Genomic DNA, 19,202 nt, shown 5'->3' with positions numbered 1-19,202 from the left:
TGGGTACAAGGTTTGGAGGGTTCTAAGAAGAATGAAGAACTACGCTATGACTTGGAAGTTCAGTGAAGTAAGTGCGGTTATTTACTGAGAATGAAGGACTATTATGAATCCCATTGTAGTTTGTTTCTCTCAAGGATTTTAGATGCTGCAGTGAGGTCAGGCTAAATCCTCTTTTTTATTTCTTTCGTGATATCCTATACCTTCACATATTAACTGTCACCACATGTCTGAACTTTTTATTAAAAGTACCTTGATAATATACTGTGGTTACTTTTGCTGCCTTCATGTGTCTCATCATAGTTTAACCAAAAGGGGAAGATTGTTAGAAGTCTTCAAACCTCTAAGAGAATCAAGTGATTCTTTTCTGCATTATTCTCAATCCCAGTGTTTTAATAAACTCTAGAAGTTTGCTCTGGGGATTTATGAGTTTATGTATAAACTTTACAGCATAAACCTTTTGTACTTCAGACAGTATGCTTTTTGAACACCACAGCCCGAAAATACATGTCAGTATTAGTGCGTGCAGCAGTGATTTAGTCCATGTAACTGTCTGTAACACCTTGACTTATAGAGATAGATTTATGCAACATGACTGTCTAGTTTAGCCAACTCAGATTTTTAATTGACTTGTCCACTTTTTAGTTGAGACATAGGCCTCCTTCGTTATCCTATAAAAATCACCTCTAAGTTTTCCTTTTTCGCACCTTTTCATCAGGAGGATAGTGTTTGGTACTGTAGGAATACAAGTTTGGAACAGTTGTTTGAGTAGCCCTATTATTTCATCAAGGCTTGTTATTAAATATATATCTTTTGGCCAGAAGTAAAATTCCACCATCTGTCAGTAGGGTGCCTTTGTTTTAAGAATGCACTGTTTTTTAAAAAATGGGTCACAAGAATATCTTCTATCTCTCAGCAGTGGCTAGAACTATTATCGATTGAATTGATCTTGCTTCTCAGAAACAGACTGTATTTAAGAGGATGTATATAATCAATTCAGGTCCTTTGTCCTAAGAAGCCTCCTTGACTCATGTGAAAACTTCACCATATTGCTGAAGCTCACCTGCTAAAAATAGTTTCTTCCCAAGAAACTTTGGAGGTTGCTCTTATAAACCTAAATGCTGGTGGTTCCCAGTGTGAGACTTCTGAACTTGTGAGACAATGAAAAGATGATTCTGTGTTCATCTAAAATACTAAGTGATGGTTGTTCTCTGTGTTACATTGTGATATTTTCATTTGTGTTTTTGTCAAGATAGTTGTTGGAAATGTTATTTGTATAAGAAGGCAAATACAATCATGGTGCTTTATGTATTATTGGAGACATTATATGGGTGAGGTTACTGAAGCTGAATCTAAACAAGGCTTGAAATTATTTTAACCGGCAGTTTTCATGACCTGGAGTGAATGGGAAGCAGTCATCCTTTATGGGGATCGGCCTCTACTGGTTGTTCAAGTATGCAGACTTGCAGTGCTTCTAGGCCCATTACTTGACAGCTAGAATATACTACAGTGGTCTCCTGGAAACAGTGCAATTATGCACCAGGTCTATGATGTCTTTCTTTAGCCCACAGAATGCAATTTAAGGTGCTAGTTATGGCATTTATATCTTAATACCAGTAAGGCTGCTCTTCTCCCTTGTGTCTTGTTGCAGTCTCTATGATCAATCCAAACACCTTTCAAATGTTAGATCCATATGCCAAGATTATATAAAGTGAACTCACAGGGTCTCATTATAGGTGACTTACCCACTGTAACAGATTTTCATTTCTTCTGAAGGTTTGTCAGACTAACAAGTTTGAGCATTTCCCCTATTTTACAATTTATTTCTTTTTATTATTTATTTAAAACATTAACCGCAACAGTTGATTCTCATCACATTTTACATGATAGAATTGTGCGACAATGAGAACATCTCTGCAGTTTTAGCGACATTCTTTCTTGTAACAGGGCATTCTTTGATTAACTCAGAATTTTCCTGTTTGGGGTGAACTTCAGTCACTAAAACATGAATTGGGGCATTGTTTATGCATACATTGAAATTTTAAGTTAGGAAAGAGTTGCATTTTAAATCTATTCTGTTTATATGTAGCAGTCTGAGAATTTGTTTTGCTACCTTAAAAAAAAAAAAGTGCCGTGCTGTTCTCCTTTTTTATAGTTAATTCTATCTGTCATGGGTGATATGGGTTACAAGCTAATTTAATTCAATACTATACAAGCTGCATTAATATTATCTGTAGGAATGAGTAGTAGATAGTCCAGGGATTTTGACCATCATTGCTTAAACAGGAGCTTTATAGATTTTGATTATGGGGGGGAAATTATGCTGAGGCTACTACTTCAACCATCTGATACTTTATCAAAGAGACCTGAAACGTATTCAGCTGCTTTAGACAATCCCAGGGGCTCTCCTAAAATTTTGCAGAATTTGAAACCTTCTCCCTCTAAAGAGCAGACTCTCAACCAGCACTACCCAAGCCATTTCACAAACTGCTTTCAAAAGTCCCCTCCGTTTCTAAAGTTATTTGCCCTGAGGCAAAGCAAGGATAGATGGGTTGCCATTTCAGAAACACAAATCTAAAGTCCCATTTTAGGTGCACCTGCTTATATGGATCCTTGCCACTGATTTTTCATAGAAATATTTAAAAGCATTTTTTCTTACAAAATGTTGATTGATGGTTGCCATCGCAGTAGTGAATACTGTCGTGTGATTCTTTGTAACTTTTTGACAGTACAGCTTTAGGCAGGTATGGGGAACCTTTGGCCGGCCTGTAGGCCATTGCAGTCCTTGGAGTCTCTGTTCCTCGCCACCCTCCTCCTCCTTGCATTCTGCTCTGGCTGCAGAGAGGAGGAATAGCAGCAAATCTCAGGTGATAGGGGCCTGATCTGGAATGGGATCCTGTAATGGTGGGGTAATAATAATAATAATAATAATAATAATAATAATAATAATAATAATAAATTTATTTATACCCCACCCTCCCCAACCAAGGCCGGGCTCAGGGCGGCTAACAAGCAATAATAAAAACAAGTTGAATGAATACAACTTAAAAACATGATTAAAATACAACATTAAAACATTAACATTAGAGGAGCTTAAAACTTTTTACCACCACTGTGGCCCTGGCACAGATCTGGCTTCTGCACCTGCAAATTGCATTGCCCCCAAAGAATCCATTGCAGTGATTGCATTCTTTCTTCCAATGGAAATTACAAGTGCAGTAGGTCCAGTCCAGATGACTGCCCCAGGGAACAAAGGCTTAATGCTCTTCTACCTCCACACCAGGGTTCCAATCCAGATGGGGTCTCTAGAGCTTTCTAATTCCATTGTGGAGGAAACTTCCACAATGGAAGGTTTTCTCCAAAGCAGATTGGATGAGGTAGAGAGAGAAAATGAATGAATGCATAGGATGTCTTTGTGTGTTACTGTGGATGAAAGAAGATGGTGTGTGTGTGTGTGTGTGTGTGTGTGCGAGAAAGAGAGAGAATGGGAATGAGAATGAGAATGAGGGTGGGATGGCGATGCACACCACTTGCATGCAGTTCCTGACATTACCTTTAAAGGACTGCAACCCCTCTGATGGTGGGTTGGGGAGGTTCTCCACCTCTTCTATATCTGATCCCCCTCCCCCAGCTATCTGCAAGGGTGTGATTCTTTCAAATATACACATTAACTATTTCTTTGTTTTCTGATCTGAGAGTACTACATAGATGCAAAGGATTGCAGTATAAAGTGCAACAGGGAAACTCGTGACAAAGAAATGACTAAAGAATATCTAAGGAAATAAACTTAGAGCAATGTCAAAACACCATGGAGTTATTTTAAACGAATACTGTAGCCTTGCTTAAGATAACATTTTTTAAGCAAGTGTATCCATTTTAATGGCTGTGAATGAGCATTGCTATGAATGTGTACAGCACTCCAAGGCCTTGTTTATTACTGCTGTCAACATTTATAGATGAATCATTTTGTGGAGCATTCTATTATCATTGAGAAGTCCCTGTCCTACTGCTCGTACCCTACTCTGTTTTGATGTAGCATCTACCTATGTGCTTCTTTGGTTGATTTATTTCGTTGCTGCATATCACTTTGCCAACAAAACTTGTGGAAGAACGGAGAGAGTTTTCAACCGCAGAAGGAAAACTCCGTTCTAAGCAGGCATCTCTGAACATCAGGAAACTAGATAATATAGATGTCTCTTGTTCTTTGGAATAAATACTTCTGAACAATAAATAACATATGAAATAGCATTAATTGGATATCTGAGCAATAGGCATTCATGTAAGAGGCTTCTGCTAGCTCCTGGGATGTGGGAGGGGGAAAGTGGGATTTGGATTTGGACCATAACAACAGGTGGCATAAACAGTTCCATTATTGCTTTGGATCTAGGTCTTGCAGTATAATTAGTAGAAAGACTGTGAATTTGCACAAATTCTAGTTGTTATAAATTTGACTAATGCAACCTCCCCCCCAAGACTTTAGTTCATTTAGTAGAGTGATTCCAGAGTAAAATTGTTAAGTTTGACTCAAGTGTGTTGAGTGTTGCCCCATAGAAATCAATGGGACTGAATTTAGCCATGACTAAGCCTGGATCCAATCCATATTTTTAAAATTACATCTGTAATAAACATAAGTAATTGAGTGAAACCTTATTGTGGCGTAAGTATATGTTATGCTTGTTTTCACAGTGAAGTATAAATGTAGATACTGCCTCAAAATAGTAGGGTTAAAATCAATAATGTTAAATATAAAATCAATAATGTTAAATATATATATCTGCTGCACTTTGCTTTCTTTTTTGCGGTTCTTTGGAGCATAATAATAAAGAATGTGTGTTATTATTACGAAATATAATTGGGGGGGGATATTTATTGTATAATGAAAGTCCAATCAGCAGCATATCTAAAGGTAGGGCGTGACCATTGTCTGAAACTCTGGAGGGTAGTCAGTCTAGACATTACCGAGCTACATGGGTCACTGTTTTTGAATTAGTATGAAGTCTTCATGTGTTTCTATGTACTGTCAGGAGGCACATTCTTTGTAGTGTTAACAGTGATGGTGTTTGATATTACCAAAAGCCTGTGCTCAGGATGTAGTGCTAAAAGAACTGCAAATGGGCATGTTTTGTGAATTGTTTTTAGTTCTTTTGAGGGATACAAATAGCTAAAATGTTATGCAAAATATATGGGAACTGCCTTTTAAGTGCTAATAGTCGTATTTGAAAGTCCAGTGCAACGAGCGATTACAGTGTATCTGGGCTTGACAGTCTTGTGTGTGAGGCATTAATGTTTTGCATCTTTTCATGAACTTCTCAACGTGGCATACTTTCCTTCTGGAGCTGCAAAAGTAGCAGGCAGTTTCTTTTAATTCCCGCTGACTTTCATATCTGCGATGAAACTATGCTAAGAGAATATATAATGGAAGCAATGAGTTGACATTGCAGGATTGTGTAGTAAGTGACTTTTACCACTGCACATAAACAGAGCAGTTATTCTAAATCATAGCATCGGTTTCAGTCAGATAACCACTAAAATCACTGCACTGTGGTCTGCTGAAAATGCCATCATCCTTCATCTGCCACATTAAGCCCGGGGAGAGCAGGCAGCAGCAGTGCCTGCACTGCTGTGGAGAGGGATGAGCCCTGAACCAAGCGAAAAGATGTTCTGGAAGAACAGTAACCTTTCCTATGATGTGTGCCTTTTCCATTACATTTTTGACACAAAATGCTGCCAAATGATTTAACGGTGACATTTTGTTTTGCTGACTTTCCCTTTTTCTCATTAAAGAGAAACAAAAGTTGGCTTTGGGAAGGAATGAGTAGTCATGCGTTTTGAATTCTGTTACAGGAAGCCTAATTTGTAAAATTATTAAATGTAGGATTTTCCTGCAGCCGAGCTTACGAAGGATTTTGTTTCATTCTTTTTATTGTGTTTTTCAAAAAAGTACTTATCTCCTGTGATAAGGTTAATTTCTATTGTCTTCTTTTCCTGTTGCAGAAATTGCACATTATTTCTAATTACTGAAACCTCCCATATTGGCCTGTGACACTCAGCTCAACACTCTCCCATATTTGCTCTTCATAATCTTATGAATATATATATATATTCAGAAACTAGTTTAGAAAGGTGCATTGCAGCAGCAGGCATAGTACTTCCTGCCATAAAATGTGGACATTTTTTAATTGGGAGCAACCCCCTCCCCCTAATAAATTATTGTAAAGCACAGAAGCTTGTATACATCTCAAATTATATATAGTTTGTAAAGTAGGGAAACAGAAAAAGGTATCTTCCCCTAATGTGATGCACACATGTATTGGCAGAATTGGATTTTCTTCAGTGCAAGCTAGTGGCACTACGGTCAGTGCTGGACCTTGGAGTCTCAAATTTCAGCGGTGCCCTGTGCAATGCCATGATTTTGTGCCCCTTGCCTCCCATGTTCTATTCTAAATCATAGTAGCAGTGCACCCGTAGCTCTGCGCCCAGCGTGACCGAGCCAGTCGTGCCCCCCTAAATCTGCCTCTGCTACAGTTCCCTTTGCGTGTCAAGGCCCCCAAGCCAGCCCCCAGGAGACTAAAGACATAAGGACACTGAATTTAGGTTAATGTTAATGGGCAAAATTTAGGCCACAACTTTATTGGTTACAGAATGTGAGCAGTATTGGCTTAGGTGTTGGCAACAACAGACTATATCTGACTCCTGCCCCCCTTGCAGGAAGTCTGGTAAGGGTAAACCACCAGTTGGGGGAGCCCTGACGATGTGGATCGACTCGAGCACCGCGGCGCAAGGCTGAAAAGGGAAGCCTTGGAGTTGCGCCGCGGCTTAAGTTGGCCCCGGTCTTGCCCCCAAGCAACCTCATTGGCCACCTGGCAACCTGATGAGGCCAGGGTCTCCCCCAATGGGACATTGTAATTCTTTTGCTGGTGTTGTGAGAGTCATATTTTTTTTAAGACATAACAGACTCTTGAATAATTAACTTTGTTCTCCTTATTTCTACCCTGATAGATTTTGGTTTTGCAAAATTAATTAAAAATATTTTGAGGTGGGAAAACAGATTAAGCAATATATTAAGGCATTCTATGGTGAAAATGGCCAGCCAAAATTTGTGACATTGCACTAGAATACTTATTCAAAACCATGTCTTCTGAGGACTAAAAGGCATATCATCCTCACACTGTGTGTCATGCACAGAAGGATGACTGAAGTGTGTGTGTGTGTGTGTGTAATCAATTATCTGTCTCCTGTTTAATAACTTTACATCTTTATTATAGTTGTTTAAATGTTTATGAAATGATTAAAACACTTATCCTGCCTTTCCACTATATTGCAACACTCAAGGTGGCTTATGATCAACATGATGAAAATGTAATAAACTAAAGCCATGAACTAATATAGTATAGAAACACAGCTGGGAGTATCATATCCAAGAAAGGGAGCAGGGAAGCCATTCCAAAAGAAATTTGACACAGTAATCACAAACACATGCACTGACATTTTAAATACTATGGCTGTGTTAGCGACAAATAACACTGTGCAGGTTCGTAGAAATCGCATTCATGGTTTTCTGTTTAGTTCTCTATGGTTTTATAATTTGATATTTAATATTATGTGCCTCCACTTTAGGAAATGCAAATAGTGTAAATATGGTGCCTTTATGAGAAGTATGCAATTATTTTGAGTCATAGCATAAAACAATTGGCTGTGTTTGTGCATACAAGTGCCAACCTACATGCCTCAATATCTGTAAATGATCACCATGTTTTAGTCCACAACTGTTGAAATTCTCAAGCTTTCCTGACAAATGTGCAATTATTTAAAAGTACACGACTACTACTGAAGACATTTGTGTTTGGGAAGGCTTTACCTGAGGTGTAACCTAGTCATTTACGGAAGATCAATTTTTATATCTGATGAAATGTTTGTGTCGTTTTTGAGTTTGTCTGGATGGTTTTATTGTTTGAGTTTGTTGAATTGATTTTAATGTTCTTACACTTTGTATTTGTTTCTGTGATTAGATTTTCCTTCACAGGAACTTACTGTTTGACAGGATGTGTTACATTACTTTAAAAGTTTGTTTTAATACTTTGAGATAGGGGACAAATGCTCACACACTATCCTTCATTTGGCTACACTTCATCCTTTTCAGTTCTGAGTTCAAAGTTTATGTGTCATTCATCTTTTAACTATGCATGCTTATAGCAAAGAATAAACTAGCACAACTATCTTCATTGTAGAGGTAGTTGCAGTAAACTGTTTTCTAATTGAGGTTGTGGACAAAGGGGAGAAACAAAAACACAAGAATTTCATGTCTAGTGCAATAAAAATATGCCAGGAGTCATAGGAAATCATGATGAGAAGGTTATAAAGATAGCATGGAGGCAGCTATCATGTGCAGTGGGAGCAGTGAAGCAGCCATAGCAATTTGAAAAAGCTTCAGTCTTCTTTAAAAAAATGAAAATCTCCTAGAAAGATAGTTACATGGCTGCTGGTCACCATATGTGACAGATGACAATTCAGAAGAGAAGCCACAGACTACCAGAAGTCACAGAATCCATGTGGGAGCTGTCAAAAATTGATCGGAACAATTCTAAGAAAGGAGAAAAAGACATTTCCATGACAAAGCTATAGAGTGAAAGGAAGAGAACCCGACACTTGTCAGGATAAATTTCCACCTTCCCCACCGCTACATCTTATTTATGAAGATAAGGGTTTCCCCCTCCTTTTTGCAAGAGGCCAGTACTGGATTAACCATTGAACCTAAAATACTAGAACTTAAGTATACGAACTTTGATGCTAGTCACAGAAGATGGATTACATTCAGGATGTGTCTGAAATGGAGGAAAGAAATGACTCCCGTTCCTCAGTCTAGCAGCCAGCATAGCTATCAGCATTGGGAAAACTATAAAAAATGAACTGTAAAACAGTCTAGGAAAGAGAAACAACTTGTTCAGAAAAGCATCCATGGTCCTATCTGGGCTAGACGGTACAGTGTATCTCTAAAGGCAAACAAAATATGTGTGCAGAGGCATAGACATACACCTTGTTGCAGATTGATTGCTTTACTATGAAGGATTTTTCACGACAAAAATAAGTTTGTATGTTTAATTTAAATCCCTTGGAACTAGAGATGTGGAATAATGTGTATCTCCACAATTGCTTGTTGTTCAGTCGTTTAGTCGTGTCCGACTCTTCGTGACCCCATGGACCAGAGCATGCCAGGCACTCCACAATTGCTATGAGGATCATATTACGACATGGAGGGTTTTGCGAGTTTTAGGCAATGATCTGATTCTTGGCTAAATATGGCTTTAATTATCTTGGACCCCGAAAGGTAAAGATACATATTTTTTACAGGAAATGTCCAAATTCCATTTGATTTATCCCTCCCAGGCTGATGGGGTTGCTGTGGATCCCAGCAGCTGTATGTTTAATTTACTAAGCTACCAGAAGTCTGGTGGAGCCCTACAGAACTGAATGGGAGTGGAATTACCAAACACCTCAGCTAATTAGAGTTCATTCTATTCCCAGCAACTTCTCAAAATAGGGTAGGGGGAGTAATTTTGCGTTTTGCCTGTTTAAGCTTTTTGGATTTCAGTTTCCTTTTTGCTTATGGCACTTCAAGTGATTGAGTTTTTGGCATAGCCTGGGTTGGCCACACACAGACATACACATACAGAGATGGTTTCATGGTGGCGTGATTTGTCAGACAATCCGTTAAAAATGCGGGTGATGGCAGCATTTTAGAGTAATGAGCAGAGCTTCCATTGCAACCTCACAGGGCTGGGGAGAGCGCTTGATCCTGTTTGTCACATCTAAACAGCCAGATATGACTCAGAAGGTAGAGGATCTTATTACATAAATGGTACTATCAAGAAGGAACCAAATCTAAAACTACAGCAGGTGTGAAGTTAAAATGTAACTGTACAAAATAGTACTGTATACAAGTCTTCCGGCTCAACAGTTTTCTACCATCGGTAATATGTGCATCTTGGTCACAAAATCTGATATTGTACAAACAGGGCCAACAAGTTTATATTTCCAGATGGCCTCACATTTGTAATCTGAGACCTTGATTAGGTAGTATTAAAATATATTGCTTGGTTGTTTTCTGTTATAACAAAGATGCAATCCGTTGCCATCAGTTCCTTAATTTGACCAGAGTCTGAGGTAGGCAATCATTTGATTGGCTGGGGAAGCCCAGTCAGATGGGTGGGGTATAAATAATAAATTATTATTATTATTATTATTATTATTATTATTATTATTATTATTAAACCTAACTGCATTGAGTAAAGGAAGTTAGCATAACATTTTCATCTCACTCTAATGAAAGGAAACACAACAGGGGGTTGTGTTCAGTGGTAATGTTGTCCACACATTGTGTTAGATAAGTAGCTGAAGAATGAAAACACACATATCAATATGTAAAGGAACTAATCATGAAATCAGTCAGTACTCTTCCATTTAGGTGGTGAATGACTTGTTGGCACAATTTTCTGACTTCAGATTTCTCAGGGTTGTCAGTGACAAAGGACATGTGGCAAGGTGTGCAAAATAGGTTTCTTAAAAGCAAATCGTTTTTGTACTCATTATGTCTACTTGGTTTGATTTTATTCTATGTTTCTGGTATTGGTTTTTTGCTTTGTAATTCAAACAGTCTCGATCAAGGGCTGAATATAGCAAACAAATATATATACAGGTTATGTGCACACGTTATCAGCATTGTATCAGTAGAAAAAGACGAAAGACTTGGGCAGTTTTCCACCTTTGCAATTTTTAATATGGAAAAGGTCTCATCACGTGCTGACATGTTTGTCAGAATTTATAAATTGCTTTGTATTATTGTGAGCCAAAGCGGTTATTTTCTTTCTTTTTTGCTTATGTTTGCATTAAAACAATTTTTAAAAACATTTTCTCATCTGCATAATTATGCATATTTTGAGTTTTTTTACATTGGATGTGGAATTTTAGTCCACACCCTCCTTTACCTGTCTTTTCTTTTGCAATGTTCATGTTTAGCTCCTCCTTTCTTAATGTAATAGAAACCCCGTTATTTGGTGTGCATGATTTAGGAGTTCTCATGTCGTCTTTCTAAAGTGAAGATCGGAGAACAATTCAGCTGATTTGCCTATTGAAATGATTTCTTGCTATTATCCATAGAAACCTGTGGCATCTTTCATGTTTCCTTTTTTACTCTGAAGTTCGATACCCACTGCCAGACTCTCACATTCTTGTCTGAGTCTTGCTAGGTCAAAAGTAAAATATGCAAGTGCCTTTCAGTTTCCCTTTGTTAGAAATTTCCGCGTTAACGCACCAGATGCAACTATCAGCGTGAGTACGTAGTTCAAGGCCCCCCCCCACCCAAAATCTAATCAGAGCACATGTAAGTTTTCCCAAAGTTTTCCTGCAGTGTTTGAGCTAAAAGTTTTGAATTTGAAACATGATGGAATTAAGGGAAATAATGTGATTGGCATGTACAGTGTCTGCCATATAAATGCCGTAAAAATCACAGTAAACCCGACTTGCTATATTTCCTAATAAATATTGAAAAAGCAGGAATCTGTAATTCAGAGGTCTGGATCTGCAGATGACTTGTGCAAGCGGAAATGCAATTTCTCTGCCGCAACCCCTGTGCCTCATCACTGTCCCTTGACCCTCAAAAGCTTTTCATTGGTGTGGAGGCTGTTGCAGGGAGGGAATGAGTCTGAAAAGCCCCACTGTGCAAGTGGAGTTCCATTCATTTGTTTCTGGATCCAGCTCAGTAACTATAGATGCCCTATTGACATTATAAAACAATTGCTTCGTGAGAACGCTGCGTGCTGCTTTGCAATTGTCAATCAACTCCTGCCTTTCCTGATTGGACGCAAGAAGTATAGTTAATCTGGTATATTATCGCGCTATATAGTTAAGAGTTCTGACAAGGAGAAGCTTGCTCTCTTTGTATAATCATGTCTGTTTTAATTAAAATCTTTTATATAGCCGAAAGGTCACCACTCTCCATTTTCTACACCTAAATGGCAGTTTCTTTTTTTTAAGCACTGTGAATGAGGAGAAATGGATGATACTTAATGGCTAATTCACTTCCATATGCACTTGGAAATGTAACACTAATCCTAAATTGTCTCTTTTCAGTCTCAATCTGCTGTGATGTTGAAATGTTTCATAAGTCACTAGAACTGTTAAAAATGGTAAATGTTAATCTTTTTTTTCTTATCGCTTTACTGTGTAGATACTCTTCATGAGACACTACTCTGCCACAACTCATCCCCGGAGGCAGTCCTGGAAACTACTTTTATAAATGTGATTTTAAGCTGTGGATAAGACTTTCAATAGAACACAAACTAAAGGAAAACAGTGTATTTATCCCTTCCATATTCCTAGTTATGACAAAAACCTGAGTTTGCTTGCCAGGTCTTGTAGAATGTAACCGATTGGTATGTTACTTGAACTGACAAGGCAGTTAATTTACTTGAATTTTTTTTCCTTTGCACTAATCAGGCACATTGGTATGTGCATTTCTGGAAAATACTGGATAAATGTCTTGTCTGAAATGTTCTATTAAGTAATTTTGTCTCCCGTTGCTAGTCTTTGGCAAATGATGATGTACAGTATTTAGAGTCACTGAAGAGTGACAGGAGCCTATGGGACTTAAATTCTTTATGTGATGTTGTTGAATAGGAAAAGCAATGCTTTGTCATTTGTTGGCTGCTCTATTTTTTGTGCCTCTTAATAAGCAAATTCCTATATAAATGTGTTGAAGAGCTATATGTAAAAGGCTTGTTTCTGTAAAAGTGTTCAGTATAGTGGCAATCAGATATCTGTAAAAAAACATTTCATACATTCTCATGATGAAGTAAGTTTTGCTATATAATAATTGACTTTGTGCCTATTAGTATGTTATGTTGAAAGAGTCACTTAGTGAACACATTTGGCTTTAGAAGAGGGGAACCCAAACCTTGTGGCTTTGTCTCGGTGGGTTTGTGTGTTCTGGACTGGCGGTGCTTCCTTTGAAAGCCAGCAACAATTCCTATACAGTAAGTCTGCAACATATGTAGAGGTTATGTTCTGGGTGTTGTGCCTAAAGCCAAAATTATATGCAGTCAATACACATTGTGTTCAGCAGTGGGTGGGTTTGCCAAACCCTTTTTCTACTGAACAGACGGTCCCTTCCCACATTATTACTATTATTATTATTATTATTATTATTATTATTATTATTTTGCCAATCAGGTATAGCTGGATATGAGCAAGTTAAATGTGCATAAGTTGTGGGCTTACTGCATGGTAATTTGGGGAAGAACAAAAAGCTGGTCAACCAGTGATCAAGACATACCCAGTAGCAGTCTGTGAGTCTGTTTAAGACTTGTAATTTTTTCAGATAATTTACTAGACAGCATAAGCATTTGAAATGCTTATTTTTGCCTTTCTTTGAACAAAGCTGTTTGTGCATTTGTACCTGTAACATTGAAGTCTATAAGTTGCGATCCAACAAAGATACTCATGGGGCTGGTAGAACTACAAGGTTCCTTTGAAATATTCATTGCTCAAAGTATTCCAGTCGTCATTGTTGAAAAAGCAAGCTGCATTTTAAAGTGAAATTTGGCTTGGCTCTTCTGTAGTACAGGAAATGTCAAAGAACCCTCCCACTAGGTGGGTGTCTTCCTTATGCGCACTAACCACTTTGTTGGATCACAGCCATTGTATTGAAAATTATTGGGTATATGAAAATACAGCGGTATCTTGGAGCATTTTGCAAGGTATATTTTATAACCAGAGTTATAAACCTGGAAATTAGAATAATAATAGCTGTATAAAATAACAGGAAGTGATACATTAGTGTATTTTCATGGTTATGGCTAGACGCTGTATCATATATGGATATGTTCAATAAAATAACTAGATCTCCTTGGTTATACTGTTTGAAATAAGCATTTTGTCAAGATTGTAATAACATTGTGTTCTAGATTTAAATATTCACATTAGAATCGGCTGAAAAGAGGCTAGATGCATCAATGTTTTGGCTAAGATTTGGTATAAATGTTGGCATGTGAATATAAAACTCATTCTGCATTAAAACATTTTATATTTACATGCTTATTTACCTCTTTTAAAGAGTCTTTCCTCCAGAATGGCTTGCACAATAGAAGGTGCAAGATGTTGGTATGGTTCTTGTGGATGGTTGTATAGCAGACTGCTATAGCCCTGATATATGCAAAACAGGCTTCCACTAGTGTTGCACTGGATTTCATATTAAGGAAGCAGTATTCTTGCCCTTACACTAGCTCAACAGCCCTTGAATTAGTGGTCAGAAAACATTGACTCTGGGCCAGAAAATTTATACATTTTTTTGTCTTAGCCTGAGTAGAGCTTAAATAGTATGTATTCCTATTTAATATGAGAAGGTTGTTAGTAAATATCTGCTTAGTGATCACTAATAACTGATATAAAAACAAATACATTAACTCCTGGGAGAAAAAGGTGTATTGATTCCCATGCCTCAGTCCAGCCACCCAATCCCAAGTAGTATGATTTTCACTATGCATGCAGAATTTACCTCTGCCTGAATTGTGCTTGTGTATTTTATTTTACCGTATTTTTTGCTCTATAAGACTCACTTTTTCCCTCCTAAAAAGTAAGGGGAAATGTGTGTGCGTCTTATGGAGCGAATGCAGGCTGCGCAGCTATCCCAGAAGCCAGAACAGCAAGAGGGATTGCTGCTTTCACTGCGTAGCGATCCCTCTTGCTGTTCTGGCTTCTGGGATTCAGAATATTTTTGTTCTTGTTTTCCTCCTCCAAAAACTAGGTGCGTCTTGTGGTCTGGTGCGTCTTATAGAGCGAAAAATACGGTGCATTGCTTTGGGCAGATTCATAGGAAGCAGTTGGTTTTTCTTAACATAAATACATAGATTTTACCTTAGATGTAAGAGCAGCTGTGTGTATGCGTGTAAAGTGTTCTTTGTTCACTGTGAATGTTGAACTATTTATTTGGGTGAATGTGGGAAATCATAATTAAACTGCCTACAGATTGACCTTATATATACACACTGCTGCTTGCCTTCAGTTTTTAGACTTTGTTTCTTAGTTGAGCTTCAGAGCCCTCTTTCATAATACAGTCGTACCTCGGAAGTCAAAAGGAATCCGTTCTGGAAGTGCGTTCAACTTCTAAAATGTTTGGAAACTTAGGTGCATCTTCCGATTGGCTGCAGGAAGTTTCTGCAGCCAATCAGAAGCCGCGTTGGACGTTCGGGTTCCAAAGAATGTTTGCAAACTGGAACACTCACTTCCGGGTTTGTGGCATTCGGGAGCCAAAACGTTCGACTCGCAAGGCATTCAGGATTCAAGCTATGACTGTAAAGAGGGACACAGCCCTTTCAGTTAAGAGAGATTCCTTTGACTTCATGAAAGATAAACACTGACGTTGGAAGCAGTCAAACATTATATTGAATTCTATGCCCTCAGAATATGACTGGACTCTTTAAGTTGGACATTTTGCTCATGGCTAAAACGGGATGGCCTTAAGGGATGGCCTTAAGGGATGGCCTTAAGGGATGGCCTTAAGGAACAGGGCTGATGCTGAAACATTTTTATGGTTTTTATAATGAATTTTTAAAATTCATTATTCAAAGGGTTTTGGGGTCATCAATACCTCTTTTGGTTAGCATTGTTGCTAGGTCACTACACACAAATGTGCTACGATTTTGTAGCATTCATCAACTAACCAGTGTTACTGGACTCTGTATGTAAGATACATTGCATTGTAAAGCATTAAATGCAGGTACTAAGTATCTGAAGATATATTTCTATGTAACTTTTCTTTCTGTTTCTCTTAAATTAGACTGGATTTGCTAGTGTTATTATAATTAGATACATCTTCTAAAGAAAACTGCCCTATGCTGTGTTGAGATGTAGTAGTGTCCTTATTATTCAACAGGATAACTTGGGATGTATGGTGCCAATCTGATTTGTATTTGTATTGCTATTTGCAACAACTACTTTGTGTACTTCATGTTGGGCTGCTAGATGTATGTTACTGGATGGGCATATGACTTTAAAGTTCTGCATTTGCAAATGCTGAAGTGACTGATGAAAAGGTTGAAGAGATCCTATGCTGTCAGGAAATAGGTGTGTTAAACTTAAAGAAGTGGTTCTAGAAATGTTCAACATAGAACAAATGTTTGAAAATTTAACAGCTGAATTCATATTCTGTATTAGAGTAGCAATAGCGGGGCAGTTTTACTAAAGAGATGCTTAGCATTCATCTTGCTTTGTATCTGAGCTATCTTAGTACTAACATAGGCTTGAACCAAAAAGAAAAATGATACACACACCTGTCCAACTGCTGTCATTGCTCTAGTCTAAAGCATATTTTTAACTAATATGTAGAGATGGATACTGGTGGCGTTGAACAGCACTCTTGGGATTTGTGCCTCAAAGCATCTGCTTCTTGTTGCTGCATTTTAAAAGAGAGCTGGTCCATAACTTTTACGGTGGTGTAAAATCCTAAACTGGTTCAACTGTTTAAAGGCATTCCAATTAGGTATTCAGATGCCCATTAAGAACAATCCTTTACTGCTTCATGTTGTGGAAATTCTGTATATCTTTTTTTAAAGTCACAATACCTAGCATTACCAACATGTATACAAAATTTACTTGTTTGCTGTTTTTATATTGTATGCTATGTGAATAATTCTGTGGGCATTGTTCCAGGGTACATGCATAAGTGAGAGAGGTTTTTATTTAACCTTCTGCAAAGCAACATTTGTGAAGTTTTCTTTACAGATTAAGTTTATTAATAAAGAGTTCTTAGGAAATTACTTTGAGAGCCAAAAATGGTTGTAGCTGTCTTATGAATGCAAGATTCTTTTTTATATATATTATTCTTCAGAGCTTTGATTCTCTACAGTGACTTACAAATATGCAAAAAAACATTTTTCTTTAGCTCTTCATTTAGACAAGCCCAGGTCCTCCTCCCCACCCCCATGTTCATTGTAAGACTTCTGCAGGCCAGCTGATAAGATTCCCTCCTCTGCAGGTAGGCGCAATGTAATGAAATTGGACGTGCATGCTAGGCTTTGTAAATAGAATGAGATTGACCCCCAGCCATTATCTCATTTATCTGATTTACATGGTAAAATCAGGATCTACAGTATTGATTAGAACATAATTAGCTAATTATGAGCAGGAAAATACAGACTTATGTGGGGTTTGAGCACAGCAGGCTGAAGTGCTGAAAGATTTCCAAGGGCATGAGCAGATGGAGATCACTTTATTAAAGAAGAAAACAGACGTGTTTCAGGTCTAGTCAACTTCCCCTGCTGTGCCGAGATACTTGACCTCAATTCAGTATTTTTGTTTGTGGAAAAAGTATTTTCTGTCAGCTGCTAATTTTTTTAAAAAAATATTATTTAACCTCTCAATCTGACTGAGATAAATAGAAGAGCTGTTTCTCCTTCTGCTTCTCTATCCAGTTTACAGGGCTATTGCTTCCATAAGCCAAGGTGAGCCTCTTGGCTCAGTCAGTGACTTGGGAAGGGTAGTGGATCATGCCCAGCCAACCCTGCTGCTAGGACATCTCCAGGGCTGTCCATAGAGATATGTCTACATCTCTGCCATTGTGCACCAACTCCATCCAGAAAAGACTAAGGTTGGGCTTGGGTGTGCCTGCTAGCACCTGCCATTTGGTTGCAGTGGCAAACGCAATAGAAGTTTTAACTAATTCATAAACTTTAAATAGTATATTTGCTGCTGCAGTGAAGCACCCAGTGGCAGTCCTAGAGGTGTCCTTGGCTGTTTTGCCCAGTCTTCCTAGAGGTTCATTGGGAGTAGATGACCACCTAGGAAGCTTGTCAGAGCACCCGTGCTGCCACTGTTGCAATGGAAAAATTGGGGAGGGGGGAGGCACAATGAGGAAGATGAGGCCATAGTGTCATTTGCTAGTCTGCCTCAGACATCATTGTATCTTCGGCTGGGTGGTTGTGGCTGTTTAAAACTAGAATTTAACAACTTGGCTGACTATCTGGCATGAAGGATAAAACTGATTTAGTTCTGATTTACAGTATCATGTTTAGCAGTTATTTAACCAAATACATTGATTTAACCTTTTCATCTCATTTTTTTAAAAAAATAAGAAACAGAGGACTTAAATCTTGTAGCCTGAACTTAGCACTTCCTACGTGTCAACTGCAACCCTAGCAAAATGCCAGAAGCAAGTTACATTATCCTACTGGCATTAGTTAAACACAATCACAGCAGTTTTTGAAATTAAGCAGCCAGCGTTCAGACATTTGAGGTTTACGACTCTCATAGAATAGACTCCTGTCTACCATGCAGCTAATGGCCTGGTCTGCGCATTACAGTAAGCCATGGTTTGTGGCAGAGGTGGGGAACCTCATGCTTAGCGGCCAAATGTGGCCTTCCAAGTCCCTTGAAAATCTCTCCAGGCCATAACCTTCATTGACCCTGCTTCTTACCCTTAGTGTTTTTGCTTGGCTTGAAGGCAGCCTTGAACTCGTGACAGTGCCTTCCTATTGTCTGTGTGAAGGACATAGAGGAGGAAACTAGCCTACTGTACAAAGCTAGAAATTTCATTTGTTGCTCTCCCACCTTTTCCTGTGGTCCCATCCACCACTGACATGTGCGTAGAAGGAAACGTGGGCCTTGATTTGAAAAATAAAATAAAAAAATCCCACCCCTGATTTATGGCTTACTGTGAATGAGCAACCATCACTTCTGCTTCTATCCAGGAGAAATGAGCCCTGGTGGCCAGGCAACACTTGTGGCTTGTTTCTCCTAAACAACCACATGCAGTAAATTAGTAACAAAACAACAGGCACTGATGTGCCTGCAATCAGTGGCGTAGCATGGGTTGTCAGCACCCGGGGCAAGGCAAGTAATTTGCACCCCCTAACCCGTGGATTTGCGCCCCCTAACCTGTGGATTTGCGCCTCCTAACCCTAACCCCCAGATGTTGCGCCCGGTGCGGCTGGCCCCCCCTGCACCTCCCACGCTACGCCACTGCCTGCAATGCTAAGCTAGTTTCCTTCCCACCCACTGTGACGACAACAACAGAGACAGGGGAGAAGCTAAGCGGGGATTTTCAAGCAGTGTGCACCAGCACTTTGCTCATTCACATTAAACCATAGTTTACTTTTAACCATGATTCAATGTGACGTGCAAATCAGACCATAGTGGGGTGAGGAATGAAGCACTTT

At 38.6% G+C, this 19,202-nt stretch overlaps 1 protein-coding gene across 12 annotated transcripts in view; it reads left to right on the top strand.

The window, feature by feature from the left end:
* Positions 1–19,202, top strand: part of PHF14 (PHD finger protein 14) — a 132,003-nt gene that overhangs the window by 55,811 nt on the left and 56,990 nt on the right. For 2 of the 12 annotated variants that reach the window (XM_083405361.1, XM_083405360.1), the window contains exon 17: positions 12,221–14,080. The exons of the other annotated variants lie outside the window; for them this stretch is intronic. In XM_083405361.1, the coding sequence (XP_083261487.1) occupies positions 12,221–12,233 (13 nt within the window). In that variant the 3' untranslated portion in view covers positions 12,234–14,080. Of the gene's footprint in view, positions 1–12,220; positions 14,081–19,202 lie in introns of those variants that run through there. 12 annotated transcript variants of the gene reach the window in all.

This window comes from Podarcis tiliguerta, assembly GCF_965153285.1.
Source record: "Podarcis tiliguerta genome assembly, chromosome: 12".
Classification (NCBI taxonomy): domain Eukaryota; kingdom Metazoa; phylum Chordata; class Lepidosauria; order Squamata; family Lacertidae; genus Podarcis; species Podarcis tiliguerta.
This window is presented reverse-complemented; position numbering and strand designations above follow the sequence as displayed.